The sequence below is a fragment of the Salvia hispanica genome, chromosome 6 (genome assembly GCF_023119035.1).
Source record: "Salvia hispanica cultivar TCC Black 2014 chromosome 6, UniMelb_Shisp_WGS_1.0, whole genome shotgun sequence".
Classification (NCBI taxonomy): Eukaryota; Viridiplantae; Streptophyta; class Magnoliopsida; order Lamiales; family Lamiaceae; genus Salvia; species Salvia hispanica.
In genome coordinates, this window is record NC_062970.1 from 2,808,055 (window position 1) to 2,833,549 (window position 25,495).

The window sequence follows — 25,495 nt, forward strand, 5'->3', positions numbered from 1 at the left end:
GTCCCCCGCCGCCGCTTTATCTCCATCTCCATCCCCATCTCCGCCCCCCGCCGCCGTCATCCCCAGCTCACCCCTAAGCCTCTGCATGAGCTCGAAGTACATCCCCTTGGCGATCGGGTCGGTCGACCTCTCGTAGCTTTCAGTGACCTCAATCAGCAGCCTCCTCATCTGGAGGTCCAAGTTCTCGTCCAACTCCTCAACCGGAGCAGACAATCCCGAGCGGGATCCAGACGCGAAAGCACCGGCATCGGAGGGGAGCTCCTCCTCGACCTCGACCTCTTCGTTGAGGTCGATAGCCCGTGAGCCGCCGCTGCAGTGCGATTCTTCGGTGCCGGGGGAATCACTGTCGTAGCTTTGCATAGTAAAAATAAACCTAGAGAGATGAAAATATGGCTGTGGAATTGTAGTGTGGAAATGTGAAGTAAAAAATGAGGAAGAGGTTGTTTTTATAGAAATAAATTAATAAAATATTTTTTTGAAAAAAAACGGAAAAAATGGGCGCCGCGGCGCCTTTCCATCCTGCTATAGACAGCCGCGGCGGTTTCACAGCAGCTCTCGTCATCAGAAAATTAAAAAAATATATAAAATAAGGCGCAGCCGCGGCTCTCGGCGCCGTGCAATAGAGCGCCGCGGCCCATACCCTCGTCCAGCCCAATAGAGCGCCGCGGCGTTACTATTGTGGACAATAATTCTGCCACCGTCGATTCAGTTGAATCGGAGCTTCTCAAATTCTGAACTAGCGATCGTTTGGGGGAAAATGCTTGCCGCGACCTTCTCTTCTGAGCAAAACCTCTCATATTCAAGCTCCGATTGTGATTCAGGTATTTTATCTCCCCACTGGTGTAGCTTTGTCAATTCTGAGCATCCACAATAGGGGCGGCGCGGCGGCCGCCCCGATCGCGGCTAAGCCGCGGCTGGCTATTGTGGTGGAAGCGTCCGCCCCGGAGGCGGACGGTTTTTGTGGGGCAGAAGGGCTTTCGCCCCGAATGCGCCGAGGACGAGCCGGAGGAGAGAGAAAAGCGGCGGCCGCCGCTGCTATCTATTGCACGGCGAAACCGCCGCGGCGGTCGCCGATTTCCTTTTTATAAAAAAAAAAAAAAATTCGAATTTTTAATTATTTTTATTATAAATATTCCTCCCATTTTCATCTTCTCTCCACGCACATCTTCACACTCATTTCACTTTCTATCCAATTTTTCTATCTCTAAAAATTTGTAGATTTCCATTGCTATCATGGATGATTTGTGGAATGAAGCATGAGATTTTTAATTTGTTTTATTAGCCGTTTTTATCTAATTATATTTAGTCCGATGATTTTAATTGTAATTGAATTAAAATATACAACAAATAAAATAAAGTGAAATGTGGCTAAAAAAAATGTCCACTGTTGCTGCAGAAACTTTTTTTTTTTTTTGGCCGTGGACAAATAAAAAGTGGCTATGGACAAAAAACGTACGGCCAAAGTGTCACCCCTATTGTGGATGCTCTAAACACGGCGAACAAAGGTAAGTCGGATTTTGATGTATTTATTCATTTCTTCGTTGCAAATTGCAATCCCTGACTGATGCAAATTGAAAATAGTATTGTGGCTTGGTTTATGGGAATGATTCCCCTCTTTTGGTATGCAAAAATCAAGGGGAATGGAACCTACTCCTCATTCTCATTATCTTCGCCTCAAACCACCAAGCTCTCAAATGCAATGCTGATATATGATTTGTTCTGTATATTTATTTATGTTAGATTTGTGTTTAAATAACCTGAAAGTGATCGAAGATATTTAAGTGGAAGTTGTTTACAGACTTTTGTAGTGAATGTAGTTGTTTGAACTAAAGGCGTGTCAGTGTATGAATGAGAAAGCTTCAACCATTGTAGGAATATAGAGATGGCTAAGGCCTAAGGGGAAGGGAAATGTGCTTTTCTCATGCATCCTGCTGAACCAGAATGGTTTATATAGCCTTTCTGTAAATCGTAACAGTTTAGTCATGAGTAGTTTTGTACACCCGCACACGGTAAGTGCGCTCTGTAATAAATGTCGTCTACATTTTATACGGATCAATATATAGCAGCTTCCTATACATAATATAGTATGGAGTAGTAATTTACCCTCTGTAAGCATAGTATTTGAATAGATTTTATACGAATCAATATGACATGATTCTGGATTTTGATATACAAGCATGTCCATGATAGAGTTATCTTTGGGAGTAAAGTTTTTTTAAGCTGCAAATCAACATGTCTATATGCTGTATCAGTCCATTCCTTCATGTGCTTTTAGTTGTACCAGCATCGAGCATCTCCTGACAGGAAAAATACACAAATGGCTATTGCTCACGTTTCACCGAGCATGCACTGATTCATATGGCTGTGATTTTCTGCTATATGAGACTAGAACTGAATTTGAAATAAAAAAAAAATTGGACTGAACTACTGCATCTGGAATAATACAATTAAAAGCTCGGTGCCCCAGTTTTTATAAATATATGTATATACTACAGAACCAATTTTTCTTCCCTCATATCCACTGAAACACTTCTTCACTCGAGCAAACTTACACTTGATTTTAAGATTTTTACTGCTTAAAGTCCTGTTTTGATTGATTGTATTCTTTGTGTTATCAAGAAACACGTACTCATGGATTATCTGATCTTTCACAGAACTGTCACTATTGAACAGGTGTGCTCAAGCAGACATATATCTCAGAGTAATATGGCCGAGGCTTCAGAAAATTCAGGCAACCGGCAGCTGTTACTACTGAAGCTCACTGATGGACATTCTGAAATAACTGCTATAGAGTACACTCATGTGCCATCATTTCCTGATTATATTAGCCTTGGGCCAAGGTTTCCAATTCTTAAAACTCTTCTTAAGCCAGTAATCAGTTTGAGTAATGTTATACAGAAGCTAACATTCATTCAATTGTCACTGGATGGACTAATCAGATGATGTAGCCTCTGGGAGTTCCTTCCACATAACTTTCCATTATTTAAAGCGAACTTGTAATATTTTGGGTTGGATGGATTTCAGGGACACCTTAAATGATCATCGACGAAGTCTTGCTGCAAGGGTGAATGCTCCAAGTCCAAGTCAGACTGATGGAGTAAAGCCACTTCACACGACTGCTCCAAGTCAGACTGTCCAGCTTCAGAAAACTAATGGAGTAAAGCCACTTCACACGACTGAAGGAAAGCCTGAGAAAGCAACTGCCTCAAAAAGACCAAAAGGTAAACTTAATGCAGCCTATGGGTCTTTGGTAAAAATAGAGTTGCATAAAAGATTTTGATCCAGCCTTCTCAGAATCAACCTGGATGCACTCTGGTGTTATAGATGATGGATCAACCCCAACATTACCTTCATGTCAAAGTTTCAAATATTAATTTTCAGATTGCTAATTCTGGTGCTTATGCCACAGTAAGTTAAGTGGCTGCCCAGAAACTTCTACAGAAGACAAGACAGCCTAGTTTTGGCGATCACAATTCTAAATTTCTGAGGCGTATGGGAAAGGATACCGAAGGCGACTCATCTTTGCTCACACTTGATGAGTGGGAAAAGAGGAAGAGTGGAAGTGGTCCCCAAAGCATCACCATTACACTCAAGATAAGGAGCTTGCAAGACAGCTGTAGAAGCAATTTGATTTGGAGGAAAATCATGTAATCATTTCTTGTTTTATATGGAGTGCACCATTCTGGTTATCTTGATGATTGCATCAAACCTTATTTCTGTTTTCTGTTGCTATAGTCACCATCAGCATAGCTGGAGTGTCCATGATCCATATAACATGCCTATAGATTTTTTCAGTTTTTGTATTTAAACTCATATTATGTGTTATGCATTTAGGTACGAAACGATCCTCGTATGATGTATGCTAAAAGTATAAAAATGAGCATGTTCAGTTTCAAAATAGATGACACTGGAGCTTCCGGTTGAACCGATGCAAAACGTATAAAGATGAGCATGTTCAGTTTTGAAAGAGATGATTACTGGAACTTCCGCTCAAACTGAATTCAGGGGAAGCGTAAGAGGACGAGGAAGAGGAAATAGATACTGAAGCACAGGTAGAGTTCAATCTTATTTTCAAATGCTTTAGAAAAAATCTTGGAATTATGCATCTGTGTTTTTTGCTTTAGTGGTTATAGCTAACATTTCTGTGATGTTTGTTTGTTTTGTTTATTTTGTTTTTATTAACTCATAAGCATCCTTAATTTGCAAATAATCTGTGGTTGCACCATTTGCTCATTAACATATCTAAATTAAAGGGTCCACTTCAAGTCTTCAATCCACCTCTCACTCTAGATAGAAAACTTGAGGTAACTTTCATGAGATTTGCCTGATTTATAAATATATTGAACTATATAAAGTGTGTTACTTAAAGTTCAATCTTGACTCTTTTTAGTAGCACCAGCATAGGATCCAACTTTAAAAGTCGTTGTCGTGGTGACTGCTTTTGAGGGAATTTTCACACTCCCGTTGGTGTTGAATTTGATCCTCTCTTCTTTAGCTTCAATTTTACACTTTTCATGATGAAGGCTTTAACCAAACATGTGTTGTCGTTCAAGGTTTTACATTTTCTTTTGTCCTTTCTCTTTAGCTTTTCTCACCAAATTCCTTCACGAAGAAGGGACATCTTACCAGAAAAGGATAGAAGAAATGAGATAAGGGGCCAATCTAATTTCAGCAAAGTAGTTATAATGTAGAGGTTTGTATTAATTATATTTTGAATATCGAATTAGTAAATCAAGTGATTGAACAGAACAAAACAGAACAGAAATAGCTCTGGTTTCTTGTTTATTGGCTTCTGTCTACACAAATTTGGTTGTTTCTCATTAGATTGTTCCACGTGTTAGGGGGTTTGCTTGAATATAATCAAATCAAAAACAGCTTGATAAATACAAAAAAGGGGTTGTTGAATAAAGCCAAAGACAAGAAGAGAATTACTGGAGGAAAGAATTAAACAGAAGAAAACAGTTTGTTTCCTTGACACTGTCAAATCTCAAACAGATTACATAATAAATCAACACAACAAACAATCCTAATATGCTCTACAAAAAAAATGAAAAATCATTGCACAATCAAACAAGAGAAGGTGAGAAGGCCTTCACAAAGAATATAAGAGCTAAAGGGATAACCAATTCTTCATTCTTGGACCATCCTGCATCTTCAAAATTCAGACCTATATCCATCCCCATTGGCACTTGTTGCAGGATTTTCTTCCAATTATTTCCCAGATTTGTACGGGTGCTGCTGTACTTGACCCGAGTCGAGCCGAGCCGAGCTACCTATGGTGTGAGGCCCGGGGGTGAAGCCCTCGACTCCAGGGGAGGCGTCTGGCTGTCGGACCCTCCCCTCAGTGCGTCGTCTGAGGAGCGTAGCCCTTCGTCAGTGTCCCCCCTGTTCATGTCCTCCATCATTCTCAACACCTCCGGCATCGTCGGCCTCTGATCTGGCACCATAGCAACACAAGCCATGCCTATCTGGAGAAGCTGCACCATCTCCTCCTCCACGTCTTGATACCTCATTAGCTCCACATCGAACACCTCAGCTGTCCATTCCTCTCTCACAACGCTCTGGACCCATCTTGGTAGATCAATCCCTTCCTCGCCTAGAGAGGCCTGATTAGGCGCCTTCCCCGTCAAGAGCTCTAATAGCAACACTCCAAAACTGTAGACATCTGACTTGAACGTGACCTTTCGGGTCTCAAGAACCTCAGGTGCGCGGTAGCCCATGACGCGGTGGTTAGGGGTGGAGGAGTTTAGGAAGAGAGGGTTGAGCCCGTAGTCAGATACGGAAGCATCTAGATTGTCTTGTTTGAGAAGGATGTTGGAAGACTTTATGTTTCCATGGACCACCTTTCCAGACACATGGAGATGGGCGAGCCCTCTTGCAGCACTCACCGCTATCCTCAGTCTGCTGTCCCATTCTAGTGGGGTTCGCCCCGACCCTCGACTACCTACACAACACACAGACATCCAATTTAATATATATTCCACACACAGTAGAGGTGATGAATGAAAAGAATAAAAAAAAAAACAATCTTTTTCTCCAGCCAGATAACACACCTTCAATTTAGTTCAGAGATTTTAAGAACTTTCTAAGTTTATTAATTTTATTCAAACAAATAAAAGCAACAACAGAATAAAGATCATTCATTACAATGCAGCATATCTCTTACATCCAAGGTGAAAAAACAGAGCATGACCTTATATTTTAATATAACCATCACAGTAATTTATGAACTGTCTGCTGAACTGTCTTGTTATTCTTTTTAATTTTATATTAAACAAATTAATTCTTAATCTATTTCATCAGCGACAGATTGACAATGGAGAATGTATGTCACTGTGTCCACACTACATGTGCTTTGGCCAAAGGAGATACACTTATGGAAAATATCAAATTTCCGGATTAAAATAAAGGCACATGGGTCAAAAGCATGTGACATCAATACCGCAATGTATGGGTGAGGAGCGTTATTATTAGTACTATTTTTAAAAAGAAAAAGTTAGGACACATTTCATAGAGATACATAGAGGAAAAAGTAGCATCATCTCTTCTATTCTTTCCATTTTATTTGCCTCATATATATATGCATCCATACTTTTCTTTTACAAAAAAAAATAAAAATAAATCAAGACTTTAAACACAAGGAAAGGTATGTGAATTATTGAGGGACTGTAAAGGCACCAATGGCACTGGCATGCACATTGCTACTGATTTTTATATGAAAAATAATCCACCAATATATAATCATATAATTACACTTAGCTTGAAAAGTTCATAGCTTGATTGAAATGTAAACAGTGTGAAGGGCCGGCCTTGAAAAAAGAAAATGTAGACTTTTTCTAATACTATAGATTATACTACTTAATAAAAAAAGGCCAAACTTTTAGTAAAATCATACCTCTCCAATCCTTAATGAAGAAGTCTAAACAAGGTAACTCTTTAATTATTGCTAACTACATTAATCATATAAAGAGTGTCAATGGCACTTAAACAGTCCTAGCACCAAACTTCGGCATCCCATAATAATTCTTGAAAAACAATAAAGAGGGAAAGTGGGAAACAGAGGTAGTTAGGTAGTGAAATCCAATAATTGACATTAAGATTTGAGACTAAACAAGAAACCAAAATCCATTTTCTCCAATAAAGAAATCCACACAAAATCATTTGCACATGTAATCAAATTCCCAAATCCATCTTCTCCTATGTGGAATGACACAAGCAAGACCATAAATCATGGAAACATATAAAATTATGCAAGAAAAGTAGAAAACAATAAAAAAAATATATAAAATATTAAAAAAAAAAACAGAGAAGATGAAGAAGAAGAAGAAACATTACCATGGAGGAGAGCAGAGAGGCTGCCAGCAGGCATGTAATCAGAGACCAACAATTTCTCATCTTTGGAGAAGTAATAAGCCCTAAGCGGCAGCACATTTGGGTGCTTGACATTTCCAAGCATCTCCAGCTGCTGCTCGAACTCCTTCTTCGCGGCGGCGACGTCTTTGAGCCGCTTCACCACCACGGTTGTACCTTCCTCCAGCACCGCTTTGTAGCTTGTACCTACGCTCCCCTTCCCCAGCACCTCCGCCGAAGCCCTAAGCAGATCTTCCAAATCGAAGCTGAACACGCCTCCTTGGAAGAAAACCAGCTTGTTCCTCTCTCCGCCTTCGCCGGAGACGCCGGTGACGTCGTCCTTGGAGGAGGACGTCCCGATCTCCGCCGCCCCTGCCGCTGCTGCTGATCCGGCCGCGGCAGCTGCGGTGGAAGGCGGTTTGTATGATTTGGCGGTTTGATTCGATTTTTTCCTTTTAATTAGGAAGAAAATTAGGGCGAGTAGGAGGATTAGGGCTAATAATCCACCGGCGATTGAAATTCCGACGATCGCGGCGGTGGAGAGCTTCCGGTGCTTCTTTTGCCCGGATACTCCGGGCGGAGGCGACAGATCAGGCGACGGAGCCGGCGCCGGGAAGAAGGGGCTGCACGGCGGCAATGGCGCCCCGCACAATTGGAGGTTATTCGCGAAGGAAGACGAGGGGAATTTCGCCAGCGCGGCGGGGATGGAGCCGTTGAGGCGGTTGTCAGACACATTGAAGGCGTCGAGCGATGCCGCCGCGGCGGAGAGATTAGGCAATTTTCCGGTGAATCCGTTGCTCTGGAGGAATAAGCCGGTGAGGTGAGTGAGGTTGTTGAGGGCGAAGGGGATCGGGCCGGTGAAGTTGTTGGAGGAGAGATCGAGGCGGTTGAGGCGAGTTAGCCCGGCGAGACTCGCCGGAAACTCGCCGGAGAGCTGGTTGCGCTGGAGGTAGACGTTGCGGAGGGATTTGAGGCTGGAGAGGTCGGCGGGGAGGGGGCCGGAGAGGCGGTTGGAGCGGAGGCTGAGGACGCGGAGGGAGGAGAGGCGGCCGAGGGTGGAGGGCGGGATGGGGCCGATGAGGCCGACGCCGGGGAGACGGAGGGAGTGCACGGAGGAGTTGGAGGCGTCGCAGGAGACGCCGACCCAGGAGCAGGCGGAGAGGGATGGGTCCCACCGGAGGCGGGACTCGTGGGGGACTTTGGAGATGAAATCGAGCAGCGCCTGCTTGTCGGCGGTGGGCTCGGCGCCGCCGCCGGAGAATGATAGTAGTAATAAAATTAAAAATAGTGTGACATATGAGATTGACGGCATTGTTGGGGGAGTGGTGGGCATTGGATGGAGGGAGGGGAATCAATTCATGAGGGAGGAGCTAGCATAGCCATGAGTGTGAAGAAGAAGGCATGTGAGTGGGTGAAGAGAGAGAGAGGGGAGTGTGTGTTTTTCGTGGGTTTGGTGCTTTAGAGTTACGCTTGGAAACAAAGCAGCAATAATATCAGAGATTGCGGAGCTGGACGCTTTGTCCTCACTGTTCATCTTTTTCAAACTTTCTTTCAAACCCGAAATTGCTTCGGCCAAATTCTGGTCTGTCTCGCAACTTTAGAAGATGGTCGTAAATAAAATGAAGTTTGATATTGTTTGTAATTGTCTTGTGACGGAGCGTTCGGATTATTTGCGTGTAATATATTGATGATGTGATTGAATGGGTGCCGAGTGTGTTGTTGAACTGGTGAAGATTCTGAATATGAATATTCGACCTTAAATTTTGACGGTCAACCGTCGATAGGATTCCATCCCAGATAAGTGCAAATATTGTTAAATTTTTTACTACTACTGTCCTGTTTTGTTGATTATTTTCTAAAATTGTCTAATCTTAATACTTTTATGTCAATTTGCTATTTTGGTGATTCCATCCCTCATTAGATTTTTTTTTTTTAATTTTTATATACACTTCTAAACTATCATATCTTTAATATATTAATTTATTTACTCTTTATATTATCAAATTTATTACTTCCTCCATTCTAGATAATTCGTCTAGTTTTGACTGGGCATGGATTTTAAGAAATGTAATTAAAAGTGAGTTGAAAATTATATGTTAGTTTTATAATAAAATATAAGTAGGAATGTGTTAGTGAGATATGAGGTCCACTACCAAAAATAGTATAAAATGAAATGAGACAAATTATGTGGGACGGACCAAAATAGAAAAATGAGACAAATTATGTAGAACATAAGAAGTACTACTATTTTTTTTATTAATATAACAGTATTTTAGTTATTACTATCATTTCTTCTATCGCGGTTTTTCAACCATTGTTTGTCTCAAATAACTTGAAAAAAAAATCTTTTTCTCTTATATCTTACTCTATCTTCTTGGTTTGTGTTAAAATGACAACCCCTCTAAAGTGATATCATGATACCACTTATATTGCAATATTATAAACGCTACACAACAATATTCAATACGCTAGACAACAATCTATAGATTGTTGATTGTTGTCTAGCGTGTTGGATATTGTTGTTCAAGAAAAATATATTGTACAGTGTACAACATATTGTTGGCCGTCTTTTTTAACTTTTTTTTTTTTTTGCCACATTACAGCTTATTATTCGTCCACGTGTACAAATGATTGGCTAGAAATGATGGTTTGGTATTATTTTCAAAGGTGGTGACACCCTAACATGCCCCATATCTTCTTTTATTACTTTATTTTATCTCTATTTAATGATTAATGACTTATTTTTGAAGGGGAATGAGTATTAAGTACAAATAATTTTCTTCTTTCCCCATACGGCCATACCCCATTACTTGGACTTGCATTTGATTCACTACAGATATGACTATTTATTCTTTCAGCCAATTATATTACTTGCCCCATTTCATGCCAAACTCCTCTTAATGATAATGATTATAAATATGTCACTATTTTATTGCTAAATTTAATAAATCATATTCGGAAGATCACGTTGCACGTATTCAAATTACTAAGCATTTTGATGAAATTTAGACTCAAAATAATTTACTTCAAAAATTATCTAACTCCACTTTAGGGACAATTCCATCTTTAATTTACTTAGTAGAATTTTGTTTATACGTGTAATCTAATACTCTCATTTAATTGGACAATTATCGTTGTATATCTTTGACATCAATTTAGTCCAAGAGTGACACATGGGATTGGTATGGTGGGACAAAATGTGTTTTGTATGTATATCATGTAAATATGTATGGGTTTCAAAATTTTGACACTTATTTAAGCTCGATAATTCAACAAAAAACCAAAACATGTTGCCGACAGCTTTTTTATTTAAAAAAGAGAAAAAAAATTCTCTTCAAAATACTAGGTGGTATCTCTACAAATAAAAAGCTTTTATTATAATAATTCTTACAAATGAATTAGAATGCCCCATCAATTTGCAGCTCTTATTTCCGATGAATTTTGATTGGAACATATGTATTCGAACCTCTAAATCACATGAAATCTCAACCCCCCTTTCCTGACATTTTAAATCTAAGAATGATATTTTAATTTAAAGTGCATTATATATCATTTCTTTATATGAGTAATAACGAACACAAAATAACTAACTGCTTATTAATAATGAACACTAATTAGTCTGATTCTTACCATCGTCTTCAATTAAGAATTGCAAAAGATATGAGTTGGAAAATTTTATTGAGTAGAGAACAAACAATGAAAAGGTTCCATTTGGGAAGAAAAAGAAAAGGCTAACCAAATGGGAAAAAGTCAAGATAGACAATGTGTGGATGACAGCCAACTCTCTCCCCCTTTCTCTCCACATCGACAATTGGCGAACATGCATAATGCACGAGCACTCTAAAGCACCTCACAATCGCTATTAACGAATTTTTTGAGCTCTCATACAACCATCTAAAAATATTACTCCATATGTCCTACTATAAGTGGGATATCACTTTTTAGCCGTTGTTTTGCAAAGATGATAGCAATAAACATCTAAAGTGGAGATAGAGAAAAGTAAGAGAGATAATAATATAGAAGAAAGTCGTATATACATTACTATTATCTTATTTACTTTACTTTATCTCTACTCTAATTAATTACTATCATTTTGTAAAACAACGTCCGATATAAAATGCTTCATTTGTCCTGGGATGGGGCCTTATCTTGAAATCGCTGAAGAATTGTCTCATTTCTTATTTTTAAGGAAAAACATTAAAATCGAAATCAATCGCTAAGAGATGGTGCGTGCACATGAACCACGGATCCACACACTGGTCGAGGTGGGCAATGGTGCGTGAATTTACACACGGTTTTCTTACATATCAGTTCGATGAGTTGCATGTTGTGCGTCCGCTTTGCACATTCTCTAATGCAATGGGGAAATATTTTTGTGAAGTTTGAAAATATTTGTACCAAAATGTGACTTTACAGTTTCCATGTGAATAGAGGGGCTTAGTTAGGAATACATTTATTTTTAATGTTGGTTAATTGGACCATAGTACTCTATATCGCTTCATGAATAATGATTTCCAGTGGTCTCCGAATTTTGCAAGTATGGACCATCAACTAAGTGTTAGTGGAATTATGATTATAATGCATATTTTTTGTTCCACAATTATGGTTATAATTATGATTAAAATGCAAAGAAAATTTCATAATTATGCAAAAATGTATAAAATGAAGACAAGTAAAACAAGGGAGATCACCTATAACATCTTCTATATATGTACTTACTATGCATATATGTGATTAAGAAATTGTTTTGATTTTTGAGTTTGAAAATTAATAGAAAACTGTGTCATACTATAGTCAAACTACAATTACGTCACATTATGTCAATTTGTGAAAAACCACCTATCGATTATAACATCAATAATTTGACACAAAGGAGATAATATCACAATTATTTACATTATTTGGGGTAAAGATATCGAATTGGTTGAGAAGTCGGTACATTTACACTAATTAAATTTCTAACTACAATTAATAAACTATGGTATAAAATTAATAATAGATTTTAATTGAAGATTGGTGAAACCTAATTGAGATTATTATAACAAGTGATGGTGGCTACATAAAATACAAAATTTATGCGGCAATACCAATTTGTTGTGTGGAGCTGACCTTTTTTAGTACTCCTATTTGTAAATATATTTTTATTAAACTTTATTCCTGTGTAATAATAAGTTATGGAGTGCTACTATAGATCATGTTTAAAAAGCAAGAAAAAACGACATATAAGTCATATGCAATAGCTTCGACCATATCAATAATAGTTACAGTAATTATTTGGTTGTTTTCAACTAAAAAAAATATTTGGTTGTTTTTTACTCAAAATAATATTTGGCTGTTTACAAAAAACAAAGCACCTAAGTCTAATTAGAACATGTGACAAGTTACACATGCAGACAAAATTAAAATGACGTAGTACTATTTAGATTCTATTTCATTCAAAATAAACGTATTTTGGTCGGGGACACATGAACAATTAATTAATTGACAAATATATTGTCTAATTTATTCACCTTGCATTTATGTTATTTATTTATTGAAGTCTTGAAATACTATACTAGCATGTGAATAAGTTTATGAGGGATGCTATTATAATATGATTTGTCATAGTTCCAGTTTAAATAAAAATCAATTTATTTATTAATATATTAGTAAAATAATTAACTTACTTCAAAATAACATTTTCTCTTACTTCATATGCCCTTCATTGAAGTCAAATCACCATATCTATATCTCTCTATAGTATAAACTAGAAAGAGATAATAAAATGAAAAGACTTGAAAATTAAATAAAATTATCAATTTATTATTTTTTCAAAGATACCCCTTTTGTTCTAAGTTTATTAAGATGGTGACCATACAAAGGGTCCTTTTTTCTTCTCTTGAAATCCTTAATTATAGTCAAAGAAATATGAATTGTGTATTTATTAGGACTTAGGAGGTTGACCAGGACATGGACTCATGGAGTATACTTTATAACTCTTCTCTTGAAAGCTACAATATGGTTGGCAATAATTTTTTTTGTAATTAAATTTAGTAAAAAAGAAAATAATTATTAATGATTTTATTTAATGCTTGAAGTCATTTTACATTGTTACTTGTCTCTATTTATTCTAGAGATGGATGATCATTTGTTCAAAATGAAATGTATAAGTAGTTATAACGAAAGCCCATTCTTTTAATCCATAAAAGCCCAATATCTTTTTAATCTATAAAAGCCCAATCAGACCAAGAAGAATATCAGCTTTAAGACCTTCCATAAGAATTTAATAAAAATAAATATTACTGCTACGAATTAATGTCAACTATCCAATATGCAAAGCTCTTAAAAAATAAATACTATTATCGATGTATAAACAAAGGTAATCATAAAATTTAAGAATGTATACTATTATCGTCAAAGAAAATTGTGATGCAATATTATTACTAGTTTATAAATAAAGGTAGTATGATTTCAATTAAGGGTTTTTGGCTTTTTAAACAAAAACCTTTCTCCAAATTCCGGTTTTTTCCATGAACTATGAGATTTGTTTTTAAAACCACGAACTTTCATTTCATTAGGATTTCCCTCCGGCGGGTCAACGACGAAACCCGGGTTGTCTACATGTCAATTTTGATCCTATTTGTCACTAAATTGATTACTTTGATCCGATTTGGCACAATAATACATACAGTCACAATTATTATATAATAAATGACAATTTTTGAATAAACAAAACACAACTTTAACATTTTAAATTATGTTATTCGGGTCGGAAATGTGCTATTCGGGTCGGGTTGGAAAAATCCTGACGAAATGAAAGTTCGTGGTTTTAAAAACAAATCTCATAGTTCATGGGAAAAACCAAAATTCGGAAAAAAGTTTTGTTTTAAAAAGCCAAAAACCCTTCAATTAATTAGAACCTACTATGAAATTTAATCTTCTCATACGGGAAAATCGTGATGAATTATTATTATTATTATTTTATAAATGAAGGCAATTATAATATCAGTCCATTGGAATTTATTTTCTTATAATAGTCGATTTTCTTAGAGTGTGACTTGAACAATACTTATGAGTACTTATATACTACTATTTCGTATGAGTAATTCACTAATTCTTATGAGTACTTATAATAATGCTTAGCATATATTTTATGCTACTCTCAAATAAGTCATGCATATCTAAAACTACTGCGTTTGTATACTATGTAAATAAAAAACATGCATTTGTATATTGAACCATCATCTACATATCATTGGAATTTAATTAATACTACCTATTTTAACTATTTGCATGATTATAGGATATTAAAATTTTAAATTAGTCTCACTTATGGGATGGAGGGATATAACACTTAATCAAAAATTATTTGCATGATTATAATAAAGATTAGATTTGTTTCAATTATAAAAATAAAATCTTCATAAAATATCTTAAATTTCAAGGTTAATTAAAATGAAAATAATTTAAAATTCCTAATTAACGGCGACGAAATCGACGGCACCCAATAAAATGCTATGCTCTGCCGCCTCCACCGCGGCGCTCTGCTATTCGATCAGTTGCTGAAATGTCCTCGCAAACTCATGCTGCTCCGACGCTTTCAACGGTTACTATCTCCTACGATCAATTGAAGGTAATCTCGATATCCAATACTTGTGCTTGAGTTGGTAGTTATGTGGATTGCATATGTTCTGATACATCGTTCTCCACTACAGGATACAAGTGCTGATTTATCGGATAAAATAGAGCTCGGATTTGGCCCCAACGGCCTCGGAATTCTCTCCGTATCGAATGTATGGAGTAATTTTACCTGTTTCTTTTATTTACTGAATTTTTACATTCAATTTGCAGCTGACCACCACTTCAACATAAATTTGGTATACCGCGTTTAGTTTTTTCAATTGTGGAATCGGATAACAGTATAGCTAGTAAAATTTTCTGTTCGTTTGTTTTGTTGGAATTTGGCTGGGAAATATTGGTGTTGTCAATAATGTGGTGTTGTTGATTATTTACATTACAGTACTTATAGCGTTTGAGAGAATTGTACCTAGGATTTTTTAACCTAATTGTTGCAACATATGAACAGAATGCATAGAGTAGCACATAAATATTAACCTTGTGATTGCATTTGGTTCCATTTGTTGTAGGTGCCAGGTTATCAATTACTGCGTCGAAATCTTTTATGCCTTGCACCTAGGTATGAATTCAATGAGCTAGCTAGCTATTCTCATTATGTCTTCTGCGTTGTTTACGCCAACGTAATGGACCCTTGATTTTCTTCAGTCATCTGTAGATTAAAATTTTCCATGCTCTTTGCCTCTCAGTAACCTTGTAATGATTTCAAATCAGATTAGCTAGCCTACCGGAAGATGTAAAGCGGCAACTTGAAGATCCTATCAGTAGGTCTGTCTATTCTTCTATGTCTTCTGTTACTCACCTTGCGATCTCACTGGTGATGTCCTGATGCCTTTAGTTCAAGTTGCTCATGCTTTTCATGTTTTTTTGTAGGTACAATTTTGGATGGAGTCATGGAAAAGAAAAACTTGAGTCCGGAAAACCAGGTAATTTGGGTCCCTGGATAGGATAAGCAGAATTTATCAGCTTTCTGTCTTTCCTCGCATATAGTCATATATATCTGTTTCTACATAATCTAACTGTCTATGTTACTATTTCGTAACACTTTTTCATTCATGCGAGTATGATTCTGTTTAACAGATACGTTAAAGGGATCATTCTATGCCAATCCGATACTTGATGTCCCCACAAATGACCAATCACTTGTTAAAAGGTAATAACCATTGCAATTACTTTTGTCAGCAGTAACAGCGATATCATGGGTATTGGATAACAGATAGCTAAATAGACTGACACTGAAGAGTGAATGGTTGATTAAATTAACTACACAGTGTGTACCTGCTTGAATTTGAAAAATTATAGGTTGTGAAGTATCTATGCCTGTTTTAAAATGTTATCAAGTCTGTCATGTTTTAAAGCGGAAACTTGATGATTGTAACATTAGGTCCTTTCTCATTATCCTTCTGTATCTTCAGTACTCACATTCCGATCTGACTGCTGATGTCCTGCATGAATTTATTTCAGTTTGTTTTATGTTTTTCATGTTTGTTTGTGGGTATTCAAGTTTTAAAATGTTATCAACTCTGTCATGTTTTTCATGTCATGTTGTTTTTGGGTGTTCAAGTATCTGCTGGCTGTCAATTATGCATAATCGATAGTAACTCGAAATTATACAGGTTATATTAATTGCATGCCACCCATGTTGACATTTGCTAAATACGTATTGAGAAATTTCTGTACTTGGCTGATAATTGTGTTCTGATCTATTTCTCATAGAAGATAAATGCTTTTTAAAAGGTCCACTTGATTTTTATATTGGAAACTACTATACTTTCTGATGGTTCGGATGATTTTTTCTATTAGGTATCCTTCTTACTGTGGACAAAATATATGGCCTCATGATGTGTTGCCTGAACTTGAACTGGGTATGAGCTGGTTCTAGCTACTCTGAACCTGTCTAATAAATCGTTTACATATTATCGACCTTAATTTCCAGTCAGGGAATGTGTAACTTATCGGAGTTTTAAGTGTACTTTCTGTATCAACTTTTTTCTTGGAAAATTTCTCATAATGCGATAACCATTTATACAGGATGCAACTTAGAAACTTTTTTCAACATCTTTAGTTTGCTGTCGACCTAGTATGTGACTTTAATATTTGTTTCATGTATTTGTGTGTTTCCTTCTGAAAAACCTTGATTATTGTTTGGAGCTGAAGTTCCAACATTTCGTACTGATCACTGATTCTGATCCTATTTGATGTATATTTTTGTTCTAGTATGTAGTCAATACTTGTAATGTTTGTTTATAAATCAAATGGTTTATCGTTTTCATCAAATACAGTAGTTTATTAGGATAGTGATATGCGAAAGAAAGTTGGTAGTTTTTTTTCCTTTCTTTGTAAACTTTCATTGGTTGGAGTCTGGATACCTCACTTCTTTTCTTTTCGCCTTTACCACGTGTAGCCTTTAAAGCTCTTGGAATGTTGATACTGGATGTTGGGTTACTATTGGCACACCATTGTGATCAATATAGTAAGTTCTTTATCTTTGGATTTGTTTACTTGCTATGAGTTTTTTTCCATTGTCAATTTGATTTATTTGAGGTTGTCCTTTTATGATCATTATACATGTAAGTAAGTGATATCCAGCGTGCAGAATGATACATTTAACACTCATGCAATATATTCAATCTCAATTGGTTGCTTTTGAAACTTAAAAACATGGACCTTAGTCATTCTATAAAATTTTATCTCATACTCCTACAATCTATTGCTTGCTTATAATATAGGGTTCTCATCTTTGTTCTTGACAGAAAAATCCTGGCTGTTGCTTGGAAAATATTTTTCAAACCCTCTAGTCTAATTAGTGAAAAGGAGAAAATGTTGTGCAACCCTAGTTATGGAATGAAGATGCAACTAATTCTTTATGGGTGCCTATATTTTGAAATTGCTTGAAATTCGATACATGTTCAGTTTTTTAGCACTAACTGTTATTTATTGCTGTAAAACAATCCAACCATAACTTGAATGCACTAAAAGTGGTAAGAACATAAATACTTAATAATAACTTTTGCCACTGAAGGGCATTATTTTGCATTTTCTGTGATACATTACTTGAAATCTAATATATTGCTTCTTGATCTGGACTTTTCTAGCATCAAATGGGTTGAAAAAGCATGAAAATGGAAGTTTGCAGCAAATACTTCTTCGATCTCGATGCCACAAAGGCCGTCTCCTTTATTATTTTCCATCCCATGATTGGTACACTTCTTTTCTTATAACGTTATGTGGAGCATTCTCAGGGTCATTGTATTTTCTTCTATGATTATACTGGTTCTCCGTGTATATGAACAGTTCCCTCTACTGTGACATAATATCCCTCACCACACTGCAAAAATGGGACATAAGATTTTTTAGTATCTCAGTATCTTGTGAAAAAAATGCTACTCCTTAAAATGTACTCCTACAAAGATTTAACAAACTGATTAATTTCAAAAGTATTGACCTCCCACTCGCAAAGCACGTATGCTCTACTAGTTTATGTAATAGGCACACGTAGTAAAGATCACTATCATTTAAAAAATTATGGAAGAAATATTTCTTCTTAAAAAAATAAACTTTCGTGAATGGCTTTGTTACAGCACTTCTCTTGTAGATGGTGATAGTGGCTCTATGTCATCATGGTGTGGATGGCATACAGATCATGGTTCCCTTACAGGTATGTAATTTTAGATCTTGTATTACCATATCGGATCTAGTATAGATGAGGTAGCATTTGTATGATGGTGGTTCTTTGGCTAATTAGTTCCCTAGTGAAGATTTGGCTATTATGATAATATGGTGCTTAATATATGAAATACATGATTTTATTATTTTTTTAATGCATTATTGAAATCTGAATGGTGTGCTTGACTACTTGTACACTTCTACAAGTATAATGCTGGTATTCAAATCAGCTGTCTGTAAAAGCATAATTCGAACTACAGTACATTACAATTATTTATTCAGTTGCACAAAAGTTTGATGAAATTCTTGGATAAGATCTTGCATCTCTCTGTGGTTTTGTTGCGCATATTATTTATCTCCATTTGTTTTCTTCCCTTGTTTTGTCCCCTAATAAGACTAAAAGAGTGTATTAAGGGTCTTAAAAGTAGAAAACACATGTTCCCTTGAGAAATGTTCTATTGTTTCAGTCTTTACTTCTATTTTGACTAATGGATGGGGGCATCCCTTATACAGGTCTTACTCGTGCAATTTTCACGAGGGATACAGATACTGCAGAAATACCTTGTCCAGACAGCATTGCAGGCCTTTATGTAAAAACACGTTCAGGTCAAATAGTCAAAGTATACATCTTTCTGCTCATTGTCCTACTTAAAGGCTTGATTGTGTTTATGTGCTCAAAATATTACAAACCCAAAAACCAAAAGAGAGGATAAGGGAAAAAGACGAGGAGGGATGTAATGGTGATAGCAGTGGACACTTGTTGCATCCGAGAGCGTTGTTTCTTGGTGTCTGCAATAAGAGCCTCATAATTTTTCTCAGTTATACTACAACAAAAATAGATAGGAAATGCATGGTTTAATTGAATGTCCAGAAAAATCCAAGAAACTTTGACTAGATGTTATGTACAAATTCTTGACCCCTATCCCTTGGTACAAACTTTGTTGTGTTATTCTATGTCGACATGTAGTTACGATATCGTGAAACTGACCATCATATGAGTTTGTCTTAAGACTTGCTTTCGATTATGGTAATGAGTTGTCATCTTCTGTGCTTTTACCGGTATAGGTGGTGTATGGGGAAGATGAAATTGCCTATCAAATAGGTGAAACAACGGAGATACTGTCAGGAGGTCAACTATGCGCAACACCACATTGTGTTCGGGTATTCAGGCTATTTGAATCTCTCTTCTTTTAATGGAAGCACTGTTGATAATTACCACTTGACCATGTTTTGATATTTAGGCACCAAAAGGCGAGGTGGCATCTGGTGTTGAACGTTCTACATTTGCATTATTTATGCAACCTAACTGGTATGCTTACTCACAAAATCTCTCCATCTCAATATTTGGTTCTAAGTTACCTATAATAGAATCTGGTTATCAGTATGCTTCTAACTCTGTTCCATACAGAAGGGCTAACCTTTATGAAGATAAGCATCTTTAGCTTCGAAAACCCGCTTCTTTTGGAATTAGATCCCACCTCTAACTGGTCTTATATCTGTGCAAAGCCAATATTTTCATATCCAATTCCTTCTTCATTATAACATAAATCAGATTGATCTAGATCACTTGCCATCATGCATTGTAACATAAGGGTGAAACGAAGCGTCACATGAAATTCTGATTATCACAGAAATAGGCATCTAAAACTTTAACAAAGTTGTGTCTCATGCAATTCTGAGAGAGGCTTTTTATGTTCAGGGATGAAAAGCTTGTTTTTCCAGAGCCGGTGAACATTCATGAGGTGAGTCAATTGATTTTCTATACACATACCATGACAACATAATATGAGATGAATCTATATTTCAATCAGATAAATTAGTTTGTTTATATGTACATATTCAAATTTTTTTGTATGGTGTTGGTATTTTTTTACAGTTTATTATTCCAAAGGGATCCATTTCTTTTGGAGATTACACCGAAAATGTGCTGGACAAGTATTACGACCCCAACGCATAAAACTGTATGTTCTTTTTTCAATATTGTGAAATAGAAAAGTTGAGTTTTTATTTTCTATTGCATAATTGCAAACTGTTCATTCATCAATTTCTTGTAAATCAACAATCTAGCATTCTTTATAAATATTTACTATAAATAATTGTTGTGCAAATTGTATTATTCTCTTGCACATAGGTAAACTCTATCATTCAGAAACACAACTGAGTTATGGTGCCAGGGAGGATGCGAAGATTATATCAACATTCTAAAAACAATATACAACATCGTTTTGTCATTTTGATAAGTTTTAAACTTAAGTTCATTTTCATTGAGACACTACCTCACAATATAAAATTATTGATGTCAGTTTGTTTACACTTTTGACCACATAGTTGCTAATAACTTCAAGATGATATATTCTCTCTGACTCATAATGCATTCAATCATTTTTCATTAAATTACATTTACCAGGCTTATTTTTAATAAACTTGTTTTATTACAATTAACAATATCATAATTTTATTTCTACTATTTTTTTTGTTTATTAATATTTTTCTTAGTAAGTTATCAATTAATGACTTTACTAAACAAATTCAAATGTAATTTTTGCTAATATGGATTACGTTTAAATAATAATAATTGTTATTGTTGTTATTATGTCATCAATTATAGCTTACAAAGAAATCTTAATGTAAGTTTTAATATTATGCATCACTCTGGTTTATACCAATAATAACTACTATAATAGTTGTAATAATTATTATTGCTATTATTTTAAAGCCAATTTTAGTACAATTTTTATATTCTAGATAATACTTTATATTCTAGTACCTTAAGTGTTAGCATTATTTTCTTAATTAGTAATTCAATTAAAAATCTAAATTTAATTGTTAAGTATTTAGACAATTAAATATAATTAGCCAAACGGACCCCTTAAATTAAACTTGTCAACAAACAAACGAACCCTTACATTAAACTTGTCAACAAACACAAGAAAATTAAACATTCCAATCATCCATATACAAAAACTACCACAAGTGTATAACACAAATCTCCAAACACAATACTTTCACTTCCAAACCAAAACATATGCTTTCACCTAACAAACCAAACACATATAACCATCACCTCAAAAGAAAAAAGAAAAAGAAACATAACTTAACACCCTAAAATTCTATCAATAACTTGAACAAATTGGAGATGCGCAGTGAGATGAGGAAAATGGCCCTCGGTGTCGATGATGTCCACCTCGCACCCTCCCTCCGCCTTGATGGCGCTCCGCATGTATTCGACGACGCTGAATGGCACAACGACGTCGTTTTTGGTCTGGATGATGTTGCAAGGCACCACCACTTTGTCAAGAACACTCCTGTGGTCGGAAAGGAACACTGTTTTGGCTAAAGAGAGAGCTGTTTGTGGGCCCATTTTCTTCAATGAAACTGCGAATTTTTCGATGGAAAGAGGGTCGGAGGCATCCACCACCACCGAAGCAAAGGCCGGAGCCCACTGCTCGTATTTCGAATCGATGCTTGCTAGCATCTCTTCGATGTCTGATAAATTGAAACCTCCTTTGTAGCCTTCGTCTTCGATGTTTAGATACCTGTATTTGTCATGTTAGTATTATATTTGTTCATCTATTAAATTAATCTTCTCCACAAAATATGAAAATTATTTTCTCAACATGATACTTAAGAATTAGATGAAAAGGTGGGATTTTCTGAGGCTTAAAATTGCTATTTCAATTAGGTAGTTTTCTTTTCACTCGAACCACTAAATATATTTTTATTATTTCTAGTGAAAACTAAACATTTTGTGGCTTGGATCTTTACACATCAGGTTCACACTTTACAAATGACATAAACTGCCAAAAACATAATATATAGAATTATTTTGAAAATGCAAGTTGAACTGATCTTATTAGAACTATAAAGTGTATGCTTAACAAATTTTCATTTATCACTAATGAGTGGTGTAAATGGTTTTTGGTCACCCACACAATTAAATTAGTATAATTAAATACTAGTACTAACTAACATATTAAATATAGTTAGTGGACAAATTAAAATACTCCTTCCTTCCGTTCCTGAAAGTTTGTCCCGTTTTTCTATTTCAGTCCGTCCCACAAGATTTGTCTCATTTCACTTTCTACCATTTTTTGTAATGGACCCCATATTTCACTAACTCATTCCTACTCACGTTTTATTATAAAACTAATCTATAAAAATAGTACTAACTTTTTCAACTCACTTTTCATTATATTTCTTAAAACTCGTGTCAGGTCAACGTGGGACAATATTTGGGGGTAACTTATAGTGTATCATCTGCCTCACCTCAATGAATTAAGACACACATGACGCAGTAATTTTTCACCATGAGACTACTGATTTTATAAAGTCACATGGAATCGCACATGACCACATTTGATTTTTTTGCTAATTTGGGGCTTGTTAGAATTACGATAATTCAACGTTAAAAGAAGAAGTTAATATATGGTTGCAATTTGCAGTTGGTATTCTCTTTCACACAAACAGACAAAAATGACTTTTTTCAAATGACATAATCAATCTTTCTCCACAGTCCCATATTTTCTCTATCTTTTCAATTATCCACAATTAAAACACAAAAATTAAACAATTAATTCATGATTGATCAAAACTGCAAAAGTAGATTAAAAAAAAAAAAAAAAACCTGGGAGAAGCTCCAACAAGGATGAGCCTGGAGAAGAGGTCGGGGCGTTTCAAGGAAGCAAGACAGCCAACCATGGCCGACATCGAGTGCCCTACAAACACGCATGACGTCACTTTCATCTCCTCCATCACGCTGATTAGGTCCTCCACGAAATCATCGTAGCTCGAGTAGCTGCAATTTTCATAATTTTAATTTGTTGCTACCTTTTTTCCACATCTATATATATATACATAAGCTTGATTAATTGAAAAGGTATATTTTTAAATTTATATATGTATGTATGTACTTGTTAGGGTTGTAGAGGGATGGATCTTTGGCGGCGCCGGAGAAGCACCAGTCGAAGAGGAGGACGCGGCGGCGGGCGGAGAGGAGGGGCACGACCTTGTCCCAGGCCGACTGCTCCCCGCCGTAGCCGTGTGCGAGGACTAGGGTTTCCTTGCCCGAGCCGACGAGCTTGGCGTTCATCGTTGCCGCCAGATTCTCTCTCATCACCATCCTTTTTGTTTCTGTTTCTAGAGAGAGAGAGAGAGAGAGGAGAGGAAGGTAATTTGGTGGGTGGATAAATTAGTGAGGTGTTTGTTGTTATACTTGTTAGGTTATATAGAGAAGTGGGCAAGGCCTAACTTAGATATACCCTCCTCCCGTTCCCAAAAATTTATCACAATTTGATCCCGACACGTATAAAATATAAGTGAAAATAAGTTAGTAGAATGTAGCGTCCATTATTAGATAGAGTAAAGGCCAAAACTAGTCCTGAACATATGCACATTTTACAATTTTGGTCCTATACTTTATCTTTTGAACTTTTGCATCTTCAACATTTAAACTCGGATCACAATTGGTCATAAACTAACAATTTCTTCATATTTTAAACGGTTTTACCCCGATTTTGATAGTTTTAACAGTCCCATTCGGGTTAAAACCGTTTAAAAATCGGTCAATTAAAACCGTTTAAAAATTAATGGAATTATTAGTGTAGGACCAATTGTGATCCGAGTTAAAATGTTCAGGATGCAAAAATTCAAAAGATAAAGTATAAGACTAAAATCATAAAATTGACATATGTTCAGTACCAGTTGTGGCCTTTACTCTATTAGATATGACAAAAAATGAAAGATGCCAAATTTTTGGGATGAACGAAAATGAAAATATGTGACAAATATTTAGGAGCGGAAGGAGTACTTTATTTCATGGATTGTATTAGCTAGTACTATCATTTTTGTTAATCTAGTTTCATTTGGTTTTATATTTTGCAACGAAAAATGGATATATATTTGATGTGATGAGAAAATGATCAAAATATGTGTTACTCTACTTACTAGCTAGTCAATTTATCCACACGGACCACGCATGATTTTCATTTGGAGACTTAAAACACTTTTTTTAGTACTACTCCATATGACTGAGAAAAACATGGAATTATCGGTAAAATGTGTGGTTGGTAAAAAAATGTACATGTACATAGAGGTGATAAATCGCGGTAAAAATCCTAGCTAGGCGACAAGCTTCAAAGTAAAAAAATTATGTGCCTGTGTATAGTTGTATAAATTTCGAAATAACTACTTCTTACGTCGTAATTTGAGATTTATATTGGTCCTTGAGCGTGAATTTTAGATGGTCTTGATTGGATCACATGGGGGTTCAGGGGCGGACGCCGAAATTTATTTTAGAAGAAACTATATTTTAAAAATTCGAATTCAAAATTTTGAATTAATAATTATCATATGTTTTGTTGTAATAGTATGAATTTTGCACAATGGTTCACGCAATAATTGAATTTTGCCAAAATGACTTTCATACTCTTTGTATCAATACAAGTTATGGTATTGTAAGTAGTTATCTAAAGTCACTGCATCAATCTCGCATGTCCAAATTTGGTTGTAATTATGATACAAGAGGTGGTCACACCAACCGTGGAATGTTTTCTATAATAACTAATTAAATTAATTTTTTAATGGTAAAATTAATGTAGTAAATGAATATTTGTAAAGAGGTCTTTAAACCCTGAAAACATTTTCAATTATGTAAAATTTCCTAAAAAAGTGAGACCTAAGCCTATAAAACCTAATCTTAATAAATTCCAAAAAATAAAGCATAATATCATTACATAAATTTATTGTCACGCAGCTTGCATGAAAGGGACTTCTCATATCTAACCATGACTTATTAGTTATTATAGTACTCCTAATTAGTAATTATAGAGACCAATGTGCAATTTCATCGTTCTTGTCAAATATGTTG

The 25,495-nt window shown here is 35.8% G+C and overlaps 4 protein-coding genes across 9 annotated transcripts; 2 read left to right on the top strand and 2 right to left on the bottom strand.

Annotated features, from left to right (window-relative positions):
- The first annotated feature begins 689 nt into the window (after nucleotides 1-689).
- Nucleotides 690-6,578, top strand: LOC125193145. 5 transcript variants are annotated; one of them, XR_007171535.1, is made up of 6 exons: nucleotides 690-821; nucleotides 2,655-2,840; nucleotides 3,025-3,221; nucleotides 3,410-3,647; nucleotides 3,835-4,052; nucleotides 6,304-6,578. XR_007171535.1 is itself a non-coding variant. In XM_048090888.1 (5 exons), exons 2-4 carry the CDS (start codon nucleotides 2,707-2,709, stop codon nucleotides 3,415-3,417), a joined length of 339 nt encoding a protein of 112 aa, XP_047946845.1. In that variant the 5' UTR covers nucleotides 1,407-1,505; nucleotides 2,674-2,706; the 3' UTR covers nucleotides 3,418-3,647; nucleotides 3,835-4,148. The 5 variants fall into 5 exon arrangements, 1 of the variants encoding a protein (XP_047946845.1); XR_007171538.1 differs by having other exon boundaries at nucleotides 6,310-6,578; XR_007171537.1 differs by lacking the exon at nucleotides 6,304-6,578 and adding an exon at nucleotides 4,586-4,785.
- On the bottom strand, nucleotides 4,945-8,870 carry LOC125193144 (probable inactive receptor kinase At2g26730). Its single transcript, XM_048090887.1, has 2 exons — nucleotides 7,336-8,870; nucleotides 4,945-5,944 (listed from the first exon to the last, which is right to left on the bottom strand). The coding sequence occupies exons 1-2, from the start codon at nucleotides 8,681-8,683 to the stop codon at nucleotides 5,274-5,276; spliced, it is 2,019 nt and encodes a 672-aa protein (XP_047946844.1). The 5' UTR covers nucleotides 8,684-8,870; the 3' UTR covers nucleotides 4,945-5,273.
- Nucleotides 8,871-14,820: 5,950 nt separating this feature from the next.
- On the top strand, nucleotides 14,821-20,921 carry LOC125193168. 2 transcript variants are annotated; one of them, XM_048090920.1, is made up of 16 exons: nucleotides 14,821-14,962; nucleotides 15,045-15,122; nucleotides 15,477-15,526; nucleotides 15,679-15,732; nucleotides 15,838-15,890; nucleotides 16,045-16,117; nucleotides 16,768-16,829; nucleotides 17,369-17,437; nucleotides 18,060-18,165; nucleotides 18,546-18,622; nucleotides 19,144-19,250; nucleotides 19,696-19,791; nucleotides 19,872-19,939; nucleotides 20,330-20,372; nucleotides 20,507-20,591; nucleotides 20,762-20,921. In XM_048090920.1, exons 1-15 carry the CDS (start codon nucleotides 14,897-14,899, stop codon nucleotides 20,585-20,587), a joined length of 1,083 nt encoding a protein of 360 aa, XP_047946877.1. In that variant the 5' UTR covers nucleotides 14,821-14,896; the 3' UTR covers nucleotides 20,588-20,591; nucleotides 20,762-20,921. The 2 variants fall into 2 exon arrangements, with proteins under 2 accessions (XP_047946877.1, XP_047946876.1); XM_048090919.1 differs by lacking the exon at nucleotides 20,762-20,921 and having other exon boundaries at nucleotides 20,507-20,738.
- A 589-nt stretch (nucleotides 20,922-21,510) lies between these two features.
- On the bottom strand, nucleotides 21,511-23,830 carry LOC125192657 (strigolactone esterase D14). Its single transcript, XM_048090278.1, has 3 exons — nucleotides 23,541-23,830; nucleotides 23,255-23,425; nucleotides 21,511-22,166 (listed from the first exon to the last, which is right to left on the bottom strand). The coding sequence occupies exons 1-3, from the start codon at nucleotides 23,747-23,749 to the stop codon at nucleotides 21,725-21,727; spliced, it is 822 nt and encodes a 273-aa protein (XP_047946235.1). The 5' UTR covers nucleotides 23,750-23,830; the 3' UTR covers nucleotides 21,511-21,724.
- Between the last annotated feature and the right edge of the window lie 1,665 nt (nucleotides 23,831-25,495).